The sequence below is a fragment of the Desmodus rotundus genome, chromosome 9 (assembly GCF_022682495.2).
Source record: "Desmodus rotundus isolate HL8 chromosome 9, HLdesRot8A.1, whole genome shotgun sequence".
NCBI lineage: Eukaryota > Metazoa > Chordata > Mammalia > Chiroptera > Phyllostomidae > Desmodus > Desmodus rotundus.
In genome coordinates, this window is record NC_071395.1 from 43,412,595 (window position 1) to 43,438,676 (window position 26,082).

The window sequence follows — 26,082 nt, forward strand, 5'->3', positions numbered from 1 at the left end:
GCGCCTCTGATTGGACAGTTCCTAAGGCCGCTCCCTTTCTTGCCGGAGTGACAGTTCGCGGGAGGACCCTGGTCCTCTGAAACCGCTTTAGCCTACGCGAACTACCCGACCTAGCACAAACAGGTCTTTTCTAGTCCTGGGTTTTGTATTGTTTCTCCCCAGCTCTTTGTGAAGGCGAGAACACAGTTGTGCACAGGGAATCCTGATTTGGTTTCCAGATAGAGCAATTAGTACAGACAAGAGGGTGACCCAAGCCAGGCCACACTGGAACAAGAGGGTCTTACATGCTCTAGGGGTCAAGGGCTTGGCGGTAAGGCTGTGAGTCCACTCAGGGAACTCTGACCCTTGTTTGGAAACACAGACACTTAATGTGAAGAGTCTGGCTCCATTTTAGTCTTTGATCCTTGCAAGCCTGGAACCTCCCACCCACCCCTGCCCCACTTCCACTCGTTTGGTTCTACAGAGAAAGAATTGCAGAGCACTTGACTGGTGGGAAGCTGGAACCCCCAAGCCCCAGGGTGCAAGGACCCTTCTCAGTCTGATCACAGGGTGTGAGATGTGCTCATTACATTCTCAGGTGTCCAGTTTACATTAGAAGGAAATTTAATCAGTTTTTGCCTGTGTTCCTAGAGAACTTTGAAATGCAAACAATGTAATATCCCTAAGATAATTGATTCCTATTTTTAATAATTTAAGAAAAACAATAAATGATTATGTAAATGTGGGATGCACTTGGAAACTTTTCTCCACACAGCTTTATTGTGGTAAAATTGACTTAAAATGGTCTATATTCGAACATTAGAACACGATTTGATATACATATACTGGCAACACAATTTTGTACTCCCAGCAGTTTTGCACAAGGGTGTTTTCACTTCGATGATGGTGTCCTTTGAAGCACAGAAATCAGTAATTTAATGAAGTCTAAATTACCTGGTTTTTCCCCATTATTTCTCTTTGTGTCATATCTAACAATATTTTGCCAAATCCAAGGTGAGGAATTTTCTCATATGTTTTATCTAAGTGTTTTGTAATTTCATCTCATGTTTAGGCCTTTGATCCATTTGGAGTATTATTAGTGTGTGGTGTGATGTCAAAACAAAACTTGTTTCTTTTGCAGGTGAATATCCAGTTGGCTTAGCAGCGATTTATGACAAAAAGTACTCTTTTCCCATTTTGGTACCATCATCAAATTTAAGTTGACCATAGATATAGGGATTTATTTCTCAAATCTTAATCTATTCTATAGATCTGTGTGTTTATCCTATGTCAGCACAAGACTTACCTCGATGCTCTTTGGTTTATACAGTGTTTGAACTAAGATGTTAGTCCTTAATCAAGAACAGTTTGAAATGGGACCTCATCAAAATAAAGAGCTTCTGCATGGCTAAAGAAAACAGCACCAAATTACAAAGAGAACCAACAGTATGGGAAAACATATTTGCCAATGATACCTCAGACAAGGGCCTGATCTCCAAAATATATAAAGAACTCACACGACTCCACTCCAGGAAGACAAACAACCCAATTAAAAAATGGGCAAAGGACTTGAACAGACACTTCTCCAAGGAAGACATACAGAGGGCCCAGAGACATATGAAAAGATGCTCAGCATCACTAGCCATCAGGGAGATGCAAATTAAAACCACAATGAGGTATCATCTCACACCAGTCAGAGTGGCCAACATAAACAAATCCACAAACAAATGTTGGAGAGGATGCGGAGAAAAGGGAACCCTAGTGCACTGTTGGTGGGAATGCAGACTGGTGAGGCCACTGTGGAAAACAATATGGAATTTCCTCAGAAAACTAAAAATGGAACTGCCCTTTGACCCAGCAATTCCGCTGCTGGGATTATACCCTAAGAACACTGAAACACCAATCCAAAAGAATCTGTGCACCCCAATGTTCATAGCAGCACAATTTACAATAGCCAAGTACTGGAAGCAACCGAAGTGCCCATCAGCAAACGAGTGGATCCAAAAACTATGGTATATTTACACAATGGAATTCTACGCAGCAGAGAGAAAGAAGGAGCTTATACCCTTTGCAACAGCATGGATGGAACTGGAGAGCATTATGCTAAGTGAAATAAGTCAGGCAGTGAGGGACAAATACCATATGATCTCACCTTTAACTGGAACATAATCAATAGAAGAAAAAACCAAACAAAATATAACCAGAGACATTGAAGTTAAGAACAATCTAAGAATAGCCAGGGCCGGGGGGGGGGGGAGCGGCGGGGACAGTGGGAAGAGGGGATTACAGGAACTACTATAAAGGACACATGGACAAAACCAAGGGGGAGGGTGGAGGTGGGGGAGGTAGGTGGGTTCACCTGGGGTGGGGTGGAGGGATGGGGAGAAAAGGCATACAACTGTAATTGAATAACAATAAAAATTTAAAAAAAAAAGAACAGTTTGGTAATTCTGGTTGATTCATAATTCCATATAAATTTATAGAACAGTTTTCCCATTTCTATGAAGATTACAGCTGGGGTCACAATAGATATTACCCTGAATATCTAGTGTTGTCATCTGATTCATGAAATTCGGATGCTTTTCCCATTTATTTATACATTTATTAATTTATTTTGCCCATATTTTGCAGTTTGTAGAATATTTGCTTCCTGCTTTTCTCATTAAAGTTATTTAAGTATTTATTCATTTTGATTCTATTGTAAATGCATTTCATTTCTAAATTTCAATATCAAGCTGTTCACTGCAAACATAAAAATATATAATTGTTTTTTATATCTTTATCTTCAATCCTGAAAACTTTTTGAACTCAATTACTAATTTCAATAGTCTTTTAAGAGTTTTCTCTATATGAGATACCTCACCTGGCAGTAAAGATAGCTTTGCATCTTTCTAACCAATCTGCATACATTTTATTTCTCTCCTTAAAATGATTCTGGCTAAAATCTTCATACAACTGTCGAATAGCAGTGACAGATTAGACACGCTTTGTTCCTTACCTTTAGGGAAAAGCATTCAGTCTTTCACAATGAAATATAACTAGCTGTGGGTTTTTCACAGATGCTCACATAATGAGGTTTGGGAATTTACTCCCATTCTGGGTATGTGGAGTGTGTTAATTATGAAAGAGTACTGCATTTTATCAGTTATTGTCTTTAAGTCTATTGAGAGGATCTTGCCATTTTCTTTTTTAATCTAGTGGTCTATTACATTAATGGATTTTGAGATGTTAACCCAACCTTTCATCCCTGGAATAAATCCCACTTGCTCATGGTGTATAATTTTTTGTATATTTTGCTGGATCATGTTTGCTAGAATTTGTTGAGGATCCTTATTTACAAAAAGAATAGGTATGCTAGTTTTTTTTCAGTGATAACTTGGTAGTTTTGGAATCAGAGTAGTAATGGCCTTTGAAAAAAGTGTGAAGTGTTGTCCCCATTCAGGTTTTTTTTTTTTTTTTTTTAAGAGTCTGTAAAGAATCAGTACTAACCTTTAGAAGTTTTGGAGAATCCTATTTATGTTGAAGCCATCTGGGCCTGTGCCTACTTTGTGGGTGCTTTTTTGTTTACTAATTCAACCATTTCACTTTTATAGTTCCATTTAGATTTTCTGTTGTTTAAAAATTATTTTCAGTGGCTTGTTTCTCTTTAGGTGTTTGTTCATTTTATCTCAGGTATCAAACTGTTGCGTATAATTATTGATTCCTTTATAATTCTCTTATTTCTGTAATGTCAGTAGTAATAACCCATTATCTTCCTGATTCTTTAAATTTGAATCTTCCCCCTTTTTCTTTAGATCAACCTACTAAAGATTTGTCAATTTTGTTTGCTTTCCATAGAACCCATTTCTGGTTACATTGATTTTCTATATGTTTTTAAAATTTCCTCTTTTGTTTATTTCTGCACTAATTTTCATTATTTCATTTTTCATTCTTTGGGTTTGGTATCACATCTTTTCAAGTCTGTTAAGGCAAAAGTTTAGGTTGTTGATTTGATATTTTTTCTTTGTTAATATTTGTAAAAATGAAATCTGTTTTGTTTTAGATGCAGACCATAAACTTTGACCCTTTTGGCTTGATACAATGTCTCTCAATATCTCTGCTGATATTTTTCGCTTTCATGCCTATTTGCCTGATATTTGTATAATCCCCACAGCTTTCAGGTGGGTGCTGTTTATAGATGTATCTTTTCCTTGCTTTTACTTTTTATTTATTTTCAGAGAAAGGGAAGGGAGGGAGAAAGAGAGGGAGAGAAAAATTGATGTTAGAGAGAAACATCGATTGGTTGCCTGCCATACCTGCCCCAACCGGGGACTGAACCTGCAACCCAGACACGTGCCCTGACTGGGAAATGAACTCACAACCTTTTGGTTTTCAGGACTACGCCCAACTAACTGAGCCACACTGGCCAGGGCAGGGCTTCCCTACTTTTACTTTTAACCCACTTGTATCTTTAATTCTAAACTGTGTTTCCTGTGCATAACATGTATTTAGACCATGGTTGTTATTGTTGTTTAATCGGAGATGACAACCTCTGATTCCTCGTTTGGATTATGTAATTCATTCACATTTGGTATCAGTGACATAGTTTCAAGTATACTTGCCATTTTATTTTTTGTTTTCTTCTATTCTCATATTGTTTTTAGTTTCTCCAGTTCTTTATAGCTTTCCTTTGCATTAACTAAATCTTTTTTATTGTAGCATTTTAATTTTTAAATGACTTCCCTCTATTTTGGACGGTTTTTTAGGGCCCGCTCTACTGTTTAACATATACCATATTTTGCCGTATATAAGGTGCACTTTTTGCCCAAATTTTTGAGGGAAAAATAAGGATGCACATTATACATGACTAGTACTAATTCTGTATCTATATAAATGTTTTTAATTCTTTTATTTATGCTTATGCATTAAAAGTGTAACTCTAGAAAGCAATAACGACATCCATATGCAAAATAATACCATGGAATATGATCATCAGTTTTACATATAAATAAAAAATTGAATTAAAAAATTAAAATGAAAGATTTTTTTCCTGAAAGTTTGAGCCAAAAATGTGGGTGCACATTATATATGGGAGCACAAATTTCAGATTTTTCCTAGAAGATGGTCATCGTGGTCTTGGAACCAGGGACAGCCTTCCAGCTGTGCCTGGGAGAGGAGGCTCTTGTCCTGACCCCACAGAAAGCTACAGCTCACACTCAGCAATGAGGTTTAATATTTTAAAACATCATGCACATGTATAATTTTGAAAATAACATTGAATTTTGAAAGTCAAAAGAAGTCATTCAGAGATCTGAGTTCAAGGCCATCTGCTCAGCAGGTGCAGCTGGTGAAATGGACCCTGAGATTCTCCTGTGGCCTCTGCCTGTTCCATCGAGGCTTCTGGGCAGTGTCTGCTCCTCTTCTTGGCATCCAGGCCTTGGGGGGGTGGTTGTCAAGGCTCAGCAGACCTTGATAACCACCTGCACCCCAACCCAGAGTCCCATCCCTCCCAGTCCCATCCCAGATCTCAGGAAGCCTGAGGTGTAATGACCTCAAACCATGAAACAGCCCCACCGATCTGTGGTCTGACCCCATTTCTTGCTTGTGTGATGGGAGTTCCATGCACAATAAGCTTCCAATATTTCAAAAGTTTTGGTCATCCATTTATTTATCATAAGTTACAGAGTGCTTTCAACATTCAGCCAGGTACCAATCTGCCTTCAGAAGCTGACAGGCAGTGCAAGAGGAATTAAAAAATTTATAATATAGAGCAAAGAGCTTGAGACATGCCCAGTGTTCCAAGCATTTTTTCAAACATTAACTCTATAATGCTTTTTACAAGCTCACAGGGGCATGCTTATTATTGTCAGATGGAGAAACTGAGGCACCAACCACACTGCCCTAAAACTTCGCACAAGAAGCTATAAGCATTTAACATCTTATAGCCCTGGCTGGGTAGCTCCGTTGGTTGGAGCGTCGTCCCTGTGCGGCAAGGTTGTGGGTTCATCCTCTGGTCAGGGCACGTGCAAGAGGTGGGTGCACGGATGAGTGGAACAGCAGGTCAATGTCTTTCTCTTTCTCTCTCTCACTACCTTCCTCTCTCTCTCTAAGATCAATAAAAACAAACAAACAAAAAATGTCTCATAGTTTCTGTGACTCAGGAATCTGGGCATGGTTCAGCAGGGTACATCTGACTGACTTAAGGTGTGCACCAGCTGACCGAGTCTCAGCTGAGGCTCTGTTGGGTCGATTTGCTCCCACACTCACACATGGGTGTTGTCAGGATTCAGCTGGGACTGAGACCTCAGTTTCTGCCTGTCAGTTGGCTGGGTGCTCCCTCAGTTCTGTCCTTTGGGGCCTCTACATGGAGCTCAAAACACTGGTGCTTTCTCTCCCAATTCCAGACGTATAACAGAGGGAGAGGGAGAGAGAAGGGAACTCAAGGAAGCAAGCAAGAGGGAAGTGAAAAATTGAATGTGACATCCATCACCTTGGCTGTATTCTGTTGTGCAGGAGCCAGTTACTAACTACTTAGTGGTGACACAGAGATGTGCATAGTGAGAGGCAGGGGCAGCTGGAAGCCATTGTGGAGCCTGTGCACCACATAGGCCCACATGAGGCATCAGGTCTGATTCCACGTATAACAGGAGACCACACGAAATGTTACGGCATGGATGACCACATCTGAATTTTCTTAATTTCAACCCTTAAAGGTGCAGACCTTAAAATGTGACCCAGAGGGGTGTGATTTCCCCAAGGCAGGCAGCTGAAACCCAGGCCTGTTTTAAGTGGTATTCCATGCTCCATCCCACTCCTTCCTGTAATTCTTCCTTCTCTGTTTTTGCATCAGACACTGGGGACACCAGCCCACAGGACAAACAAAGAGATCTGAACTCAGCTCTATCTGCTGAAAGCTGGAACTCAGGTTACATTCCCAGGGAGCTATGGCGAGGGCTGTGTCGGATGTCTGTTTGCAGTTATAGGGATGACATGGATGAGGAGCCTGAGCAGTCACCAGCCCAGGGGGGGCCTCTGAGTGGGTCTGATTGAAGGAGGGGCCCGGGTAATGGGCCCTTCAATCCTTGAGGAAGGTGTCCTCATATCCTTGGTGACAGAACAAAACAGAAGTTAGAACTCTGGTAACCAGGGCCCCACATGCTAGAGAAAGGCCCCTCTCCGGCTCACTTGACTGGAGGCAGTCGAGAAAGCAGCATGTTCTCCAGTTACCTCCTGACTTTCCGAGGCTGTGGGTTCTGGAAAGCTGATAATGAAAGCTGTTTCACCCACTGTAGACAGTGGCTCTGGCCTCCCCTCCAACATCTCTGATCACTCGGCAGGGTGAACCCTCAGGTAACAGGGCCGGTCGGACCAGGTCAGGTCATAACTGTGATCCTGCATAAGCAGCTATACCCCCTTGTCCCTTTTTCTGTGTATGTTGGGGTGTGGAAAAGGTGGCGGGGGGGGGGGGCTTCCTGGGCAGGAGTAAGTTGTTGGGTATTGGAAGCTTGGTTGGTCCATCAGGTGTGAATCCCAGGTCATGGGTGGTAATGTGAGAAGGTGAGTGCTGAGGACCGAGCTCATCTACTCAAATGTAATTCCAGGCACTCTGGGTGTCATTTTTCCCTCTCTGGCTGCTCCTCTGTGCCTGATCTGGGAGCAGAATTTGTGGTAGGACTTCTCACTGTGGTGATGCCCAAGATGGCCCCTGATGTCTTTCAGCCTGAGTACTGGGCACTGTCTTTACAGAGCTCCATTCAGGAGTCATGGAGGAGCTGGTTGGAGGTGAGAGTGGGTGCAGATGGTTCTCTACCACCGAGGCCCTGAAATGGCACAGGCAGGCCCAGACCCCCAACCCCGGACCCCAGACTCAGATCTGGGGGACTTCCCAGGGGCCTCTAAAGGCTTTCCCACTAGAGTATCCCCCTGTCTCACTCCCCAAAGAATCTGCACCTCCACTCCTCCCCACCCCATCCTACAACCAGTGGGAGAATAGAGTCAGGCCTTGCATGTTTGCAGGAATATTAGAGAAAACGGTATGTTGTCTGACTTCACACCAGGCTGTGAGCATCTTGCATTTTGCTGCTGTTTTGATGTTTGAACTGCCTGCCCCAGGTAGCCTGTGGAGCAGCCAGTGCCACTGTCTCGCCAGATGTCCTCCAGGCCTCACACACATCACACTTAATAGGATGGTTTGTACACAAAAAGGGAGGATGAAATTCGGTTATTCTACAGGTTTCTGTGCAACTTGTCATCTCACAGACCAGGACACCCCACAGCCAGGAGCTGGGGACTCTCTGGCTCTCATGATGTCCCATATAAGAGGCCATCTGCCACAGCAGTGTAGTATTTCAATGCTGTTGGAACCTGACACGAGGGACTTGCAGAGTGGAGGTGCAGGGACCTCTGAACCCGGGATTTGCCCTGGGAAGGGATTTGGTGTCCTGGAGGGGAAGAGAGGGGTGGGGAAATTGGGGGAGGCTGCCAAGGGTCCTAGGCTGCTCCATGTGGGAGCCTTGGTCGGGGTCAGGAGGCTGAAGGTGAGGGGTTTCAGAGTAGGGTCTGTGGGGACACCTGAGAGCCAGGGCTCATCACCACTCCCACCCTGACGGCACAGGTGGTCGTCCTCTTCCTCAGCACTTTTCTCACTTACCTGCAGCTGGGGGACACAATGAGCACTGGGAGTCACCATCCTGAACCCTGAGCTCCCAGTACTGGAAAAACCTCAGCCTCAGTCTCCCCATTTGTCATCAGGGAGGTTGGACTGGAGAGTCTCTGGCCTCAGCTCCCTGTCCCTGCTTCTCTAGGGCCCAGAGCCTGACCCAGTTCAAGGCCTGTCACTGGGAATGCCTGCCCCCTGGTGGGCCCTGGAGGTAGTGCATCATGAGAAAAGGTGGGGATGGGGATCCTCAATGAGCTAAGGGGCTGGCTAGCAGGGTGAAATGGCCAAAGTTCTCTGATAATTAGTAAGAAGGGGCCCAAATATGCAGCAAAGGTTTATTTCACCATTTTTTTCACTTTCTGTAAATTATATATGATTATATTAGTTCATGGGTGTTTTTTTTTTTTTTTTTTTTTAGCTTTTCACATTTACTATTTACAACTACCTGCTTCCATCACTGATTTCATACTGTTTTCAGCAAGCACCTCAGCTGGTCATGGTTTTTTGCCTAATGGAATGATGCTAACTTTCATCCCTGAGAACTTTGGGTGGTAGGTTGTCCTGCCATCGGTTTCTTGTCCTGTCCCATTGACTTTAGTCCCAGGGTGGGCGACACTAAGATACACCCTGAGAAACATCCTGAATTGCAGACCTAGGGTTTTTTCCCTTCAAGGTGGAGAAGCAGACCAATTTCCACTTGGTAATCAGGATTAATCACACCAACCGGTGACAAAATTTTATCCTTTCCCAGTTGATTTAAAAGCATGAGGGCACCGAAATGGTCAGGGACTGGCTTACTGTCCAGTTCAGTGAAATCCAAGTGTCTCCTGGTCGAAGCCAGTGGGCCACTAGGGGTCAGAGTGGTAACAGTGAATGGCGCCACTCCCGTTCCCAACCTCGATCCCCGGGAAATGCTGGCTGTGGGGAAATCAGTGCCCTAAGATGAACTCTGAGTTAGAGCACACACAGCCTCCTGGAGAACATCGCCCCAGACCCGCAAGGTAAAGGGACCCAGAGGACACTGACTATCCTCCAAAGCCCATTTTACGGTCCTATCAGTCCAGCTGCCTCAGGACGGCAGGGAGTGAGGGAAGACCAGTGAATCCCATGAGCACTTGCTCATTGCCACATTTCGTTTCCTATCCAATGAGTTCCTTCGCCGGAGCCAATGCTGTGCGGAACACCATGACAGTGGGTAAGATACCTGTCAGTCCACGCGTGGCAGCTTTGACAGAAGCATTGCATGTAGGGAAGGCAAATCTGTATCCAGAGTCTATCCCAGAAAGAACAAAACACTGCCCTTTCCCTGGTCCAAATATTCTAAGTTAGCCCTGCCACCCAGGGCTGGTCATCTGGATGGGGATGGTGCCCTTTCAGGAACTCCGCCTTGGTCTCTGTACGCGTGGAAACCTGCCTTACCTTCAGTTTGCTGCTTTTCCTATTCTTGAAAATCACTTGATCATGTATGTGAGGGTTTGGTTCTGGGTTCTAGATTCTGTTCTTGGTCTGTATACCAATATTACAATTTTAATTACTGTAGTTTTGTAGTAACTTTTTAGATTACAAAGTATGATGTCTTCAACCAAGGTCTTTTCATTGAAGACAGAGAGTAACAAGATTAGAGAAGGGCCTCTGTCAGACATGCAGAAATTTCTAATGACCTGAAGACATGACACAGCAGCATTATTTTTCTCAGTACCACGATGATCCTGGCGAAGAACACAATTTTTTTTTTTCCAGTATGAAACTTATGCTAGCTCTGGCTGGTCCAAACAATTCAATTGTTACTCATTGCATCCCATGAAATTAAGTCGTGAATATGAGCGCTGGTGCAAAGGCAGCTGAAAAGTATTTGGGAACTCTAGATAAGCTGTGGAGGAAAATTACAGAGCATATTATTTAATACAGATGGAATGTCCCTGTTATTGAAATGGATGCCTGAAAGGACTTTCATCCATAAGACCATGTCAATGCCAGAGTTCAAGGCTTTTAAAGACAGGATAAAGGTCGTGCTTGAGGGCCATACTGTAGGTTACCAATGGAAACCCTGTGTGACCTGGCAGTGACAGAACCCCAGGGCCTTCCAGCACATCAGTCAACACATACTGCCAGGGTACTGCGGGGCGGTAAGAAGTCATGGATGATCCAGCCCCTCTTCCAAGACTCCTTCCTGAGTTACCAGGGCAGCAAAATGGAGAAATACTGCCTGGAAAATAACAAGCGAACTCTTGCTGGAGTTCGCTTCTTGTTGCTAATGCTCCCAGGCATCCTTTTTTATTGAACTGCACCCCAAATCAAAGCAGTGTTTCTCCCTCTAAACAATGTGTTTCTGTTAAGCTAAGTGTTGTTACGAGTTAAAAGTTAAAAAAAATAAAGTTTATAAAGTAAAAAAGTTACAGTAAACTAAGTTTAACTTCTTGAAATTTTAAAAATAAATTTTTGTTGCCTAAGTGTACAGCGTTTGTGAAGTCTACAGCAGTGTACAGTGATGTCCTGGACCTTCACATTCGCTCGCCACGCACTCACCGCCCCACCCAGTGCCTTCCAGTCTTGCAAGCTCCATTCATAGTTAAGTGTCTTATACAGGTGTACCATTTGAAAAAATTCTATATTTTTACTGCCCCTCTCCCATGTTTAAATACACAAGTTCCTCTGTTACAATTTCCTTCCGTGCTCAGTACAGTAACATGCAGCTGTGTAGCCTAGGAGCAACAACTACACTGTGTAGTACAGGTGTGCCGCAGGCTACGCCACGTAGTTCTTGTAAGCTCACTCTATGACGTCTGCATGACGGAATCACCTGACAATGCATTTCTCATAATGTGTCTCCATGTTTAAGTGGTGCACACGTGTAATATTTGCATTTGATGACTTAGAAAACAGTAATATTTCTGGAATAGAAAAACTGAAACATTCTTTGACAAAAAAACTACACATAGCTTTATTCACATATCTAAAGTAATGAAAAACATTGAAAGAATACATTCAGCTACAAGTAACAGGACCCCTCCCCGCCAGTCTTCCAGAAAGGAAAAATGTGCTTCTTCTCACATTTCTCAGATGAAAGGACCAGAGCAAGGCAGCCAGTGTACAATGCAGTGGAGAACCAAACTCCTTACCCTTCTTTGTGAGCACACAATTGTAGATGTCACGGTGAATCAGGACCACATGCTGACTGGCACTGTTGACAACACAAGGTGTTTCCTGTACAAACCAGATCTTAAATGGACATAATCATTTATTATCATATTTATAATCATTTATGTTGTAGAGAACAGCGGAATCAGACAATATTCCCAAGTATACGAGTCTGAATCAATTTCCTAGTGGACAAGAGTGCTGACGACAAAATCCAAACTCTGATGGATCTTTGATGTGGATCTTCGGAAAATGTCAGTGGGAAATCTCTCTCTCTTAGAAAATGAGTATGAAACAGTTGGTGGTTTTGAGGATACTTTTGATTGGAAGTGCAAAAAACAGAATCCTGAACATGGAATAAAATACGGTGTCTTTGAAACTCCTACGTAGCTCTCCCTGACTGATGGCTCCAAAGTCTGACTAATGCCTTCTTTGCCTCTCTTTTTGAAGTCTTATGCAAGTAAAGGTACTGGTGAACTCTAAGAAGAAACCATAAAAGGGATGAATTTTGGAAAATCCAGCTAATAACATTACTTGCAGGGGTACATCCCAGCTCTAGATTTTTGTCCTATCACAGGTCTCTCTTCTTAAAGTCTATTCAGCAAATAGAACCAAAAGTAAAAGTCCAAATATGAAAATAATTCACATGAAACCATTCTTCCAAAAACTTGCCATAATGATTCCAACTGTTTATAATTATGAAGAAAGGCTCTTATACTTGAAATCCAAAAGAGAAACCTTGTCACTAAGGTAGAATATATATAATTAACTAGGGATTTATAGGAATGGCCTCAAGGTCAGTAGGAAAATCCCAACAAATACCATACTGTCAAATTTCAATGGCCTCTTAGCACAAAACAAATAAAAATTAAACCTAAATGCATATTTGAAATACACTTCAACTCACCCATCAATCCAACAGGTTCAAAAATTTTTTAAAAATAGATTTAAGAAAAAAGTACTACCTATTAATCTTATACACTGTTGTTGAATAGTGCATACTCATTGTACAATATTGTCACTTCAATATCCACAATTTCTTGTTCCACTTACTTAGGCATTCAATGGTTGCTCCTTGCATGTGGCCTGGCTGGGGACTGAGCCCACTACTTTGGTGTACCTGGATGGCACTCTAACCAACTGACCTACTCAGCCAGGGCCATTTACAACTTTATTAATGACTCTTCTGTGCTGTTGTCTGGAGTATTATACATGGGTTTCCATTAACCTTTTTCACTCTACTTATATTTTTGTTTGGTTCGCTCAGTTTTCACACCTAAGGATGTAGACCATCAGACGTTGTTCCCACACAGTGTACACTCATTTTTACCCAGGGAGTCCTTTCTTGGCTTTGGAAGGAACTGGGATGACTCGTCCTTCCACACTCCTTACATGTGTAAGTCTCTCAAGTGTGCACCACCCAGGTCTTTGAGGGCTGTGTGGCAAAGGCTTTACATTTAAATTCACGGAATTCCTCTCCAGTGTGAGCTCACACATTTAAAAACCTAAATGAGAGAACTACTACGTTGTTTCTATTCAGGGTTTCCTGTGTGATTTCTTTCATGTCATCAAAAACACCTGAGCTCTTCGAACTCTGACATTGATAGGGCTTCTCATGAGGCTTTTTTATGTTTCTAAGGAACGGGAGGTTTTACCACACTGCTTACATTCCAAGGATTTCTCTGATGCTTTCTTTTATGAATTCTGAAGGAAGAGGAGTATCTGAAGGCTTTACCACACTGTTGGCATTTATAGGGTTTCTCTCCAGTGTGCACCCTCATGTGGATTTTCAAGGTCTGGGGACGAGAGAAGGCCTTCCCACAGTCCTTGCATTCATTAGGCTTCCCTTCAGTATGAGTCCTTTCATGTTTCCCGAACCAAGATAAACATCTGAAGGCTTTACCACATTGTTTACATTCATAGGGTTTCTCTCCATTATGAGTTCTTTTGTGTGTTTCTAAGGAACTGTGATCTCTGTAGGTTTTGCCACATTGCTTACATTCACAGGTTTCCTCTACAGAATGACTTCTTTCATGCTTTTGGAAGGGAAGGTAATACCTGAAGGCTTTCCCACATTGTTGACATTCATAGGGTTTCTCTCCAGTGTGCAATCCCATGTGTCGTTTTAAGGTTTGGTAGCGAAGGAAGCTTCTCCCACAGTCCTTGCATTCATAGGGTTTCTCTCCAGTATGAGTTCTTTCATGTAACTGAAAGGAAGAGTAGTAACTAAAGGCTTTACCACATTCTCTACATTTATAGGGTTTCTCCCCAGTGTGAATCCTTTCATGTACTCGAAATGAACTGGGAGAAATAAAAGCTCTCTGACATTCCTTACATTTATAAGGTCCTTCTCCAGTGTGAGTGATCATGTGTACGCGAATGCCCGAGAGGCCACCAAAGGTTCTCCCACATTCCTTACATTCGTAGGGTTTCTCTCCAGTATGAGCTCTTTCATGTTTACGGCAAGAACTGGGACAATTGAAGGCTTTACCACACTGCTTACATTTATGTGGTTTCTCTCCTGTGTGAGTCCTTTCATGTATTTGTAAGGAACTGTGAGATCTAAAGGCTTTTCCACACTCCTTACATTGATAGGGTCTCTCTCCAGTGTGAGTTCTTTCATGTGCCCTCAACGAAGTGGAACAACTGAAGTTTCTACCACAGTCCTTACATTTATATGGAGAATCTCTAGCGTGCATTATCATGTGTCTCCGAAATCCTGTCTGCCACATGAAGGCTTTCCCACATTCCTTACATTTGTAAGGTGTTTCTCCTGTGTGAATCCTTTTATGTGCTTGCAGGGATGCAGGAGCAGAAAATGTTTTCCCACATTCCTTACACTTATACCTGTTCTCTTTATTATGACTTCTCTCATGCTTTTCAGCCCACTGGCGATAACTGAAGGCTCTCCCACACACCTTACATCTATACAGCTTCTCCCCATATTTCTGATAGCTGTAACATTTGTGTCCAGTACATCTGATGTGCTTATTCAGGGACGAGTGATGCATGAAGACTTTGCCACACGTGCTGCATTCATGCGGTTTCACTCCAGCGGTTTCCTTGTTCAGATTCCTATTTGAAATAAGAATGTTTTCTCCACATTGACTACCCTCTTTATTTTCGCAGAGTTTCTCTACCATATAATTTCTGTAAAAAAAGAGAGAAGTAGAGTATTAATGATTTCTTTATTAACAATTTTTAATTTATTTAGATATTTAAACTATCTCTTCATATGAAAAGTATAGGTGTTCTAGCCCTGATCCGTGTGGCTCGGTTGGCTGGGTGTCACTCTGCAAAACGAAAGGTCACTGGTTTGATTCCTGGTCAGGGCACATGCCTGGGTTGTGGGTTTGGTCCCCAGCTGGAGTGGCATACACGAGGCAACCGATTGACGTCACTCTCCCTTTCTTTCTCCCTCCCTTTCCCATTCTCTAAGAAAAGAAAAGTGTGGGTGTTCTGCTTTGTCTCAATTGTTTACAGTTCAATAGAAGAAATGATCTGCAAGAGGGTTTCATTCTTTCTATTGTTAAAACAGTAATAATCACATAATTTAATAATACTATTTTGAAGTAAGCTATTTTGCAAACACTGAACATCTGTCATATATAAAAAAGTACTTTTGGTGAAAATTTTCTAATACAATAACTCAGTTTGAAGTATGGATTATTTGTTTTGTTTCCTTAAAAAAAAATTTCATAACATAATCAGATCTTCAAGTCAGCCACTACTTTCTACTGTTTGACTCACCTTAGTTTTCTCCCCTGGTTTTTATATAGTTCTTCAATGTCATGAATGTCCCATTTTTTTCCTAAAATGCAAACAAGAAAACCCCCCAAAATATTAAAATTAGAGAAGTATTAGATTCTAGGTTTATTTTTGGCTATGACCATGCCTCGTTTATTTACCAATGTCCCACCTTTTCACCATCCAAATCTTGGAAAAAACACCAACAAGAAACACTTGTTCTCCAATTGATGAACTGAAGGTAACTTTTCATCCGTACCTATGGAGGCCAGGTTCTTGAAAGTTTTCCGCATCACATCCTTGTAGAGTTTCTTCTGTGAGGAATCCAGTAAGGCCCACTCTTCCAGGGTGAAGGTCACAACCACATCCTCAATGGCCAGTGGGTCCTAGAACACCCCAAGGATGAGTGAGACTGACAGTGAGACTGACAGCACTGGACGCCTAGATCCCATTTATATGAAAGTCATGTATGATTCTGTCATCTCCAAATATTTATTTTATGATTGATCATCATAAACTTACTCACTGTCCACAGTGACTTACTCATAAGTTAATGGTATCACAAACACAAGGAAATTACTTGTGTACTTTTACTGTGATCACATCACACGTTGTTGCTCTCTAATGGCAGAGTCCACAGCATGCTGGGAAATAGCAGAATGTGATAAAAATGAAACAAGTATTTTCAGTTTAAGACCATCAATACTTTGTGAGAAAAACTCCTCTCCTTCCTTATTACTCACCACATCCAGGTCTCAAGGAGGTAAGAGTCAAATCGATATAATATTTAATCAGTAAAAACAGTGAAGAGCTGAAAACTTTTTCTTCCACTCCCAACACCACACATTAGAGTCCAGGAAAGCTGTGGAAACCAACTTGTAACAAGGTCCAGCTGGCTGTATCGTCCCTAAAGCACTCCAGGCCTTTAGTGGATAGATGCAGCTGGTAGAATGAAAATATTCTTATTGGGAGGTTAAAATATTATTTTAACTTGTTTAACATTCATCACAGAACTCTCTACTCTCCGATCACCTTTTCTGTAAACACAAAACTGCTTTGGAAAAAGTACATTAGAAAGAAAAGATAAAGACAGACTCATTATAATTTACATCCCATGGCTGGCTGACGGCTGAAACAGGACATCATTCATTCAACTGCTTTGAGCTAACTTTAATAAGCCAGCAGGGTGCTCTACAGCCTGAGACCAGTAAGGGAGGTGTAACTCCCATACTTGTCGGGGAGCGTGGCACTGTGTATTCTCAGAAGTGCCATGGTTACTATCAGCAGATTCTGGAACTCCAATGTGGATCAGCAGTTTCCTGGTGAGTCCTGGTATAGCAGACGTAGTAATGTACAGACAAGTGTTACCTCGATTTATATTCTGGGTATCTGATCAAAGGCATTCCCACAAAGGGACAACTGTTAAGACAATTGTCCTAGAGTCTGTGAACATATGCTGATGGGGCCAACTGTGGGTCAGTAGTGAGACGACTGACTAGTGTTTGATGAACTGTGTGACCCTTGGGCTTGGTCCTTTATCAGGAATGTCCCAACTAAGAGATGAAGGGCAGCAACTCTCCACTGAGATCCATCAGTTATGTATGCGTATTGTCATCCTGGCAGTGTGTGTGCTCCCCAGTGCCATGCATTCGATGATCCCAAAGAATTCCTGAGGAAACTGTCTGGGGGAGTGGTAACTTTTCCCACCCCCACAGTATCTTTCAATGGACTAAACAGAGAAGGGGCCACCATTCTGCATGTGGCATATGCCACAGGACCAAGATTTGGCTCCATGACATCACATGGACATATCAGTAGATGTCTTCCCCTGGTGGGGTACCATTTCCCAGGCCAGAGGCATAACAGTCAGCCCAACAAAGGTAACATGCTCAGTGTTTATGAAGAGTGTCTATTTTCAGGATCCCAGTACACGATGACAACTACAGTTCTAATGGCATATGGTGTAGGGCCTAGGGCAGGTTCCCATGGGTACCTCCAGGAGACATGAGAGGTCACTGAAGCCTCTTCAGGGAAGGCGACTTGAAAGACTCTAACAGGAGCCCTGGCTAGTGTGGCTCAGTTGGCTGTTGTCCTGCAAAGCAAAAGGTTGCTGGTTCGTTTCCTGGTCAGGGCACATGCCTAGGTTGCCGTTTCGGGTACCTACAACAGGCGACTAATCGATCTTTCTCACATTGATGTTTCTCTCCCTCTCTTCCTCCTTCCCTTCCCCTCTCTCTTAAAAAACAAAAAACAAACAAAACCAAAGGCACTAACAGGAGTGCCTGTTTATGGCAATTTAAATGGTCTAGAGCCTTCGGTCATAGGGGTGCCGGCAGGGTGGGCCAATTTGCCAGTAACAGCACAAATGGGCTCAAGTAAAACTTGTAAACAAGGAATATGTTGCCCCTCAACACCAAAAGCATGGAGCAGTTGTCTGATTTCCAAATCATTCTCAGGGGCTTAACCAGGTATTGAGGCCTTACGTTATACTGGGTCAAGGGCCCACCCACTTTTTGCAAGCTCCGTTTTTTAATATTTGTATGTACTGAGTGAATGTGAAATAAGTGTCCTCAGAGAGGGATGTCATGAGTGTGATGTCACACCTGTGATCCTGGAGCAAAGCTGATGTAGTTCAGATCCTGCCTGCAGTGACCCTGGGATGACAAGGCAACTGAGGTTTCCTGAGAGGAACCAGGTAGGTGTACCATGTCCCTTAAGAGGTAAAGGCCAACTGCAGCTGAGAGGCTGTTCAAATTGGCACTGAACAGACCAGACTTAGCCAAATCTGTGATAGTGGGACATTTACCGGTAGAAGGAATCAGTAATTTCCTTCCATAACACTGGGGGCTGGGTGTAGGTTTTGTCTACTGCTACCACAGCCTCAAGGTTATAGGAATCCACTGTGAGGTGTGGTTCACTCTTTCCAGGTTCAAGAGCAGACCAAATAAGGCTGCTAAAAGAGAAGCATTGGGGATAAACACTTCTTCCTAAATAGGATTCTTACAATGGTTTTTGATCACTCAAGGTCCTGTTTAACTCATTATAAAATGGGCCATATGAACGAATTAGTATTAGTTGAGGGACAAAGTAAACAAATAACAGACAGACTCATAGAAACAAAAAACTGACAGCTGTTGGAAGGGGAAGGGGAAGGGAGAGGAGGGTGAAAGAGGTGAATGGATTAAGCAACAAATCGGTAGGTAAGAAGGGTCACAGAGATTACAGCATAGGAAATATAGTCAATAACACGGTGATAATTACATATGCGGTCAGGGGCTGCTTGAAGCATCGGGGAAGGGGAGGGGACCACCCTGTAAGTACATGATTTTCTAACCACTTTGCTGTACATCTGAAACTAATTCAGAATAATGTTAAATGTAAACTGTAACTGAATTTTTAAATTAAAAATATTAGTCGTGGATAAGTTCTGTGGCATCTACTTTGTCACACCAATTCGAAAGTAGTAAAGACTTAATTTTAACTTATGAACCACAAGTTCAGAGCTTTCCCAAGGGGTATTTTAGGACAGTGGGTGATATGAGTGTGAGGCGTTTGGGCAAGGTGAGAGTTCTGCTGGTTAAGGCACAGTATACCTATTTGTCTTCTGTGTTGCACAAAGAAATTTCCCTAAGATGATGGGGTGAATTGCTTAAATTTACTGGGATCCCCAGGTATACCTGTAATCAGACACCTAGTTTGATTAATTACATAGAGCTTTGTGAACTCATCTATGAGAGGAGATATTACTATCATTTCAAACTGATGTTGTAGAGAACCAAAAACCCAACAGAGACCTTCTTTTCTGTTATGTTAAATTCTTTCAGTATACTTTGCATTTGCAATCAGGTCAAATTGTGGGCCTTTGTTTTAGTACCTTTCCCCCCTCTGGTCCCCACCCCCCATCCTTCCCGTTTTGTATTTTAGGTCACTGGATATACTTTGGAGGGGGATGTCCTGTTTATCCTGGTATTTGTAACATTTACTCCTCGAGAGGGCCTCACGTCATTGCCATAGGGTTACAAGCCTCCTCCATGGCTATTGGTTGCCTAATAGAGTTTAAGTACCCTGGGCTTAAAGTGGTTGAGACGAATCCCTTGGCTGTGCCACAGTGAGGTTATGGGTGTCATCTCCCCTAACTCAGAGGGTCAGGAGCTGTGCTGCAGTACAGACAGGAGCAGCAATAGCCGTGTTACTTAAGGGTCCCAGTGAGCACTCTGATTTAGGAGAGTGGACTCGGCCCACTCTGAAAAAATCGCTTTTTAAGGAGTGTGGGCTCACCTCGTTCACAGAGTAGAGTTATCCCCATACTCCACTAATTCCCCCTCTAATTTGGAGGACCCCAGACTCACTCACATCATCACCCTAAACACACAGCAGGGTCCAGCCAAGATATCAACCAAGCCCACTATAAGGAGGGTCCGATTCCCACACTCCTGCTCCCAAAGGATGAGCAATCACCACAACTCTCAACTCCGAGTCCTCTGTATATACAAGCCAGGCTCCGTGGGTCAACAATGTGTCCCAGAGCAGCACAGAGCACAGGGGGGGCTCCCAGCAGGCAGCCAGTCACAGAGCAGGAGCCTCCAAGAGGAAAAGGAGGGCTGAGGCTTTGGTTTTCTGTAGTCAAACATCAAACTTGTGGAGTCTGATCACTCATTACAAGAATAAACACAGGCAAGAAAAAAAATGGCATCTGCACTGGCTTGTTTTCATATAAAGAAACACTAACAGGATGATCAATAAGTGATCCACGCTGGTTATTTGAGGGGGTATAGGAGACCGTTCTGTGTGGCGTGGGCCCAGCTCCCACTTGGAAAGGCCAGTGGGGAGCGAGGTCCAGCACACAGGACCCACGCCCACGGATAGGTTCTCCCGTGGGGAATCAGGCCTGCGTTGTACCTAGGCCTCTTTGAGACTTGCTTTTTGCTAAAACTCTCACCCTGAATTGAGGCAGCAACTGTTTACTGCATTTCTTTAAAGTAATTTCCTAACATCTACGATAAACCTTCCAAGGACCACTGTAAACCAGCTTAACCACTTTTCCCTTTACATTTTCAAATATCCTTCCTCTTTTATGTAATTAGCAACATACTCTCCTTTGTTTTCTGTAAAAGGTAACCACCCAAAGTGAACCTGTGCATAGTAAATGAGGACCATCCTCAATGTAATGTGCCCAGAAAAGCAATAAAAGCCTGTCAAGGCAAGGGTCAGGGCGCTCTCCTCTTGAGAGAGTGGCCCTGCCGTTCCTTTTCCTCCACAGGACTTGGTAGTCCCTTCGAATTTGTCCATTGCAGCCACAACACACGGACCCAGCCGAGGGCCGGGATCCGCATCAAGGGAGGACTCAGTCAGGGCACAGCAGTGGAGCAGGGTGAGGGCACGGAGTCTTCTGGAGTTCATTTCCTAGCTTGGGAATTTTTACACCTTCCCATTCTTTATTTATTTAAAAGGAGGGAGGAAATTTAGATGCAGTATACTTTCCTATACTTAGTCATTATTGTTAATTCACTTTTACTTTTTAAAGTTAATTTAATTTTAACTTCTGCATTGAAAACTATTCCAAGATTTAAGGCCGTAAGATTTACAAATCTCTGACTAAAAGGACAAGGGGCATACCCGTTTGTCCCTCCACTGTATATGAAGTGGGGTATTTTCAGCAATGGGTAGCATGTATTATGATGCATTAGGGGATTTCAATTAAGTCCTAAAAAGGACTAGGAATTACACAGATTTACATAAACTTGAGGATGTTTTCTTCATAACAATAAAAAGAGAAATCTAACTGCCTTTTCCTCCCATCCATTAAAGTAAATTAGTAGTATTCCCTTTTAAATGTCAAAGTTCTCTAGGGATGTGCACAAACAATCGTGACCTAAATTTGGAAACAGCACCTTAAAACTTAAAAGCATCCATCTCCCATCTCTAAATCAACCTACATTTTATTTTACCTTTTTAAGTAGGTCTATTTAGGAGTCAGTTAGAAGGCCTCTATGGAAGCCACAGGGACCAGCCGAGGCTTACACAGGATGAAGGCTGGGACAGGACCCGCTCTGTCTTTTAGGGTAAGGAGGGAAGCAGAGATGGGCGGTAACCCTGCTGCGCATGCGCTCCAGGAAGAGAGGACGGGAAGTAGGGAAAGAGCTGTCAGTGCTTGTGCATTATGGGGGGGTGGGGGTTAAGACCAGGGGCCCACCTCTCAGTGAGCTTTCTGAATTGTGGACTCGTTTGAGTCCAGTTAAAGCCAAGGTGGGGAGTTTCCTACTATTTATGAGATTCAGACAAGAATTAACTACATTTTAAAACCCTAAGTACTCATGGGAACTAGAATGCAAAGGGCTGCAATATTCAATGGAAAAAGGAATCCAATAAAAGAAGCATAAATACTGGAATCAAAAAACAAGCAGCCTCCTTTTCTACAGTTCAAAAGGAAACCCACATTCATAATGTTTAACATATTCCCAGACTTAAGATCTAAATATTCCCAGCTGACAACTTCTAGGGTGGGTCAGCCACAGGGGAGGGGGGGGGGAGGGACACCAGAGCAGCCCCAGTAGTGAATTCCGAGCTCTCCTCACCCTCCCCTCTCCAGTAGGCACCGGAGAGCTCCCTCCTGGAGGCATCCATTCTCACAAGTGAGGGAAATCCCAGCCTTATCTTGTTTAACTCTGACCCAAATTAACAAATAAATTTGTCAATGAGACAGAACCCTGACCTTTACAGACTTCTCCACATGTACAAATCACACTCTGAGCGCACCTACACTGTGGATGCAAAACTCAAACATAAGGTCTAAAAAACATCTGGGCCTAGAAAACCATAACCACAACCTAGGAAGGAGCATCTGGGACCCCCAACCCTCATGCGCATGTACACCCCAGCTTTCCAGGGCTGTAGCTTCTCAGTGTACAGGCTCCTTCCACGGTGGGTGTGAGCTGGTAGGACAGCTGCAGGTGGATGCTACCCAGGGGGAACCACTGGGCCTTTAAGTACTTCCCTTTGCAGGGGTCCTTAGCTCATGTTCCGAAATGGAGTTACTTGAAACATTATTGATACTCAAACTTGACACTGTGGACAAAAAAGGGGCCACATACTAAACCTGACAAGCTCAGAGGAGGCCAGAATGGTGGTCTTACAAACTCAGAGACCTAAAGTAAGGACATAGGATGGTCTGAGATGAAAACATTTTAACGAATAGCAGGCCATCGCAGGTAGTCAAGTCCCAGGCCCGAATCTTCCCTGACAAAGGCCGATCTTTACCTTAACTGAGATGTCTACTGTGTTTTCTGCATCTAAGATAGAGCTTTGGAATGTCAGGGTGATTTCCTTTTTTGGGGACACCTCACTACACCAGAGCAGAGACCACAAACCCCCTCAACCCCTCATTGTTATTGTTATCATGTTAATTTAAGTGTTAACTACCCTATACCCATTTATGTAAAAGAAGTATGTGTCTGTTTACTTTTTAGCCAATTCACAAGATCCCTCTCCACCCCTACTGCTTTGCTTCTCCCTTCCCCCAACCTACCACCCACGGATTTCAAGTAATCCTTTACTCTCCAGATTTTGCTTCCTGGCAATTGTCCTCAGTTTGCTTCAAATAAACTCACAAAACTTCTCTACAGGTTTAAACTGTTTCTTACGTTGACAACACAAATCCAGTTTTTGAACAGTTTAGCAAAATCCCTTAAACCCAATGTTTATATGGGAAGAAGGGAAGAAAATTGTATAGCATTCTTACTAGTTCCACCAGAAAACCATAAATATCTGTTCCTTTCAGATAAATAGATGTCAAAAAAAAAAACAAAACCAAAACCAACTCCGAACCCAAAACCAAAATAACATAAGAAAAGTAGGTATCAGTTAATTATTACTTGTATGGCAAGAAACTGGTTTTAATCACACTTGAACACTTCTGGTCTGTAAGTCTGACCCCTAGAATTTCATTTGAAAACAACCAAAAGTAAGGGAGAGTGCCTGAGAAACTTACCACAACACCCCAGGAAAGAGTGAAAATCAGAATTCTTAACAAATAAAATGTAGTACAGGACTATCTTATTTTTTTCTCATATTCACACCTTTATTGCCTGCTTGGAAGTATTTTAAAGTGTCTTTAAAGCTCTATAGACTGACTACATTTTACCCTTACTGAAAAACAGAAACTTAAGTGAATATATATATATATATATTTTTTTGTGTGACAAATTCAGGGAAGGGGCAGTGCTGGCTGACAGGAGAGATCTCCCAGGAAACTTCCAAAGAGGAATCTCCACCCAAAGGACTTCATAGGATGTCTGTGCCCAGGGAACATCCTGGGCGGTCAGGCACAAGGGTTCCATGGAAAGTAGTTTTGGAGGTTATTTTCTGTCTCCTCTCATGTAAAATATCCACAGACAAATAGAATCTTTAAAAAATGAGCCATTCATGCCTCCTGGGGAAAATAATAAAGTTAAAGTACTTGGTCTGTTTGACATGCACCATGGAGAACAAACATTTGACAGTGAAGTGAATCGCTGAGAAATTGGTGTTTGGGAAGGCGGGGATCTCACATTCAGGGATTTATTGCCAGTCCGAGGAAGAGCTAGGCTGGTTGGGGGGGCAGGGTCGTGAATTTCAGACCCGGCTTCTCAAATATTTGGAAACCTTACGAGAAAACAGGTACTACTGGGGTGAAAATAGGGACCATTGACCCCACAGCTAATCCCACGTACGAATTCCCAAAGACCGAATAAGTTATTGTCCCGATGGTCCTCCCACCGCACCGTCTCGGAAGACACCCGGCTGTGTGCGCAGCGCTGCGCCGAGCTGCCCACAGAGGCGCCGGGGTCTAGGTCGCCGCGCAGTGACGCGGCTGGACGCCTGGGGACCCGGCTGTCGGCCCAGCCCCCACGCAGCGAGCTGGAGCGGACTGCGGTCCTGCGGCAGCCCGGGGGCAGTCGGTCCGCAGACTCCGGACTTGACCTCCGGGAGGCCGTCCAGCAAACGGTTCCGACCAGTCCCTGGTCCTGGTCTCCTGACCAGGCCCCTCGCACACTCACCATTTCTGGGTTTCCTGGGTCTCCCTGAGTTCTTCCCACGACACCCATGCCAGCGCAGATTACACCAGGACAGAGGGAGTGCCACCAGGGACACAAGATTAGCAAACCCCAGGAAGGCTGGAGAGCGAAGGAACCCCCACGCCGCTTTGTACCTCACCCCACCCACCTGCCCCAGCGGCATCCTTGATTGGACACTTCTCTGGGCCCCGCCCCCTCGTTCTTGAGTGACAGCAGGCGGGAGGACTAAAGGCTCTTCCAAACCAGCTGGAGCTCCTCCAAACCTTATACCAGGCCTGGTATATTTGCATTCAAATACAAACTTTTCCGGGGTTAGGGCTGACTGTGCCCAACATTTTGTGAACACTTGGGCACGGGAGTGCTCAAGGAATTTCTGATTGAATTTCTAAGTGGAGCAAGTACAGAACACAAGGGTGACGTTTCAGCAGGACAGGAACACTAGAACAAGAGGGTCTTATGTCCTCTAGGGGTCAAGGGCTTAACCTAAGACTGGGAGTCCACTTAATGAAACTGTGACTCTTGTCTAGAAACATAGACAATGAAATGTGACTTCACCGTCTTTAATAGAGTCTGGCTCCATTTCAATTTTTCTTGCCTCCCAGCCTGGAACCTTCCACCCAACCCTTCCCCACTCGTTTTATCCTTAAGAGAAAGAACCCCAAAGCACTTGGCTCTGGCGGGAAGTTGGAAGCCCACGGTCCTAGCCTGGGTACAAGGACTCTTCTCAGAATGTGAGGTGTGCTCATTGCATTCTCTGCTGTTCATTTTACACTGCAAGGAAATTCGATTTAGATCAGCTTTTGCTTGTGTCCCTAGAGAATTTTGAAATGTAAACCCCCAGAATTTCCCTAGGATAATTAATTCCGATTTTAATAACAAAAAATTAAATTGTGTGTAAATATGGGATAAACCTGAAAACGTTTTCCCCACCAGTTTTATTGATGTGTAAACGACTAACAAAATTGCATTTCAGTATTACCTCATGGCAATTTGATATATCATATAGCAACTAAGTTTGCTGAGAGTGTGTCTCAAACATTTTCACCACATGCACACACAAAGATAACTGTGAAAATGTGTTAACCTGAGAACTCTTTTTTTTTAACCTAAAAACTTTTATTTGCCTGGGAGATTGGATCACAAAACCCTTTTGCACTGCAGAACAATGCATTTATTTATTTATTTGAACAGTTTTATTGTCGTGTAACCCACATACTGTACATGCACTCCATTAAAGCATACATTTTACAGGTATTCAATATATTTGTAGATACATGCAAATGTGAACATCATCATCTCAAAAAGAAAGTCCTCTGCCCTTCAGCTATCACTTCCAATCTTCCCAGCTTTCTCCTCCATTTGCTCTAGGCCATCAGTAATCTATTTTTTCTCTCTAGATTTTCCTGTTCTGGTCTGGCATATGAATGGAATTATGTAATTCGTGCTCTTTGTAATTGACTTCAGTCACACAGCATAATTTTTTCAAGGGGTAATCATGTCGTAGCATGTATTAGTACTTCTGTTAAA

At 43.1% G+C, this 26,082-nt stretch overlaps 1 protein-coding gene across 1 annotated transcript; it reads right to left on the reverse strand.

Annotated features, from left to right (window-relative positions):
• Nucleotides 1-11,501: 11,501 nt before the first annotated feature.
• LOC112301367 (zinc finger protein 709) lies at nt 11,502-24,690 on the reverse strand. The gene is given in 5 exon segments (XM_024556809.4): nt 11,502-13,440; nt 13,443-14,905; nt 15,506-15,566; nt 15,762-15,888; nt 24,538-24,690. Coding segments are annotated over 5 exon segments (1,758 nt in total). The 5' UTR covers nt 24,586-24,690; the 3' UTR covers nt 11,502-13,381.
• Between the last annotated feature and the right edge of the window lie 1,392 nt (nt 24,691-26,082).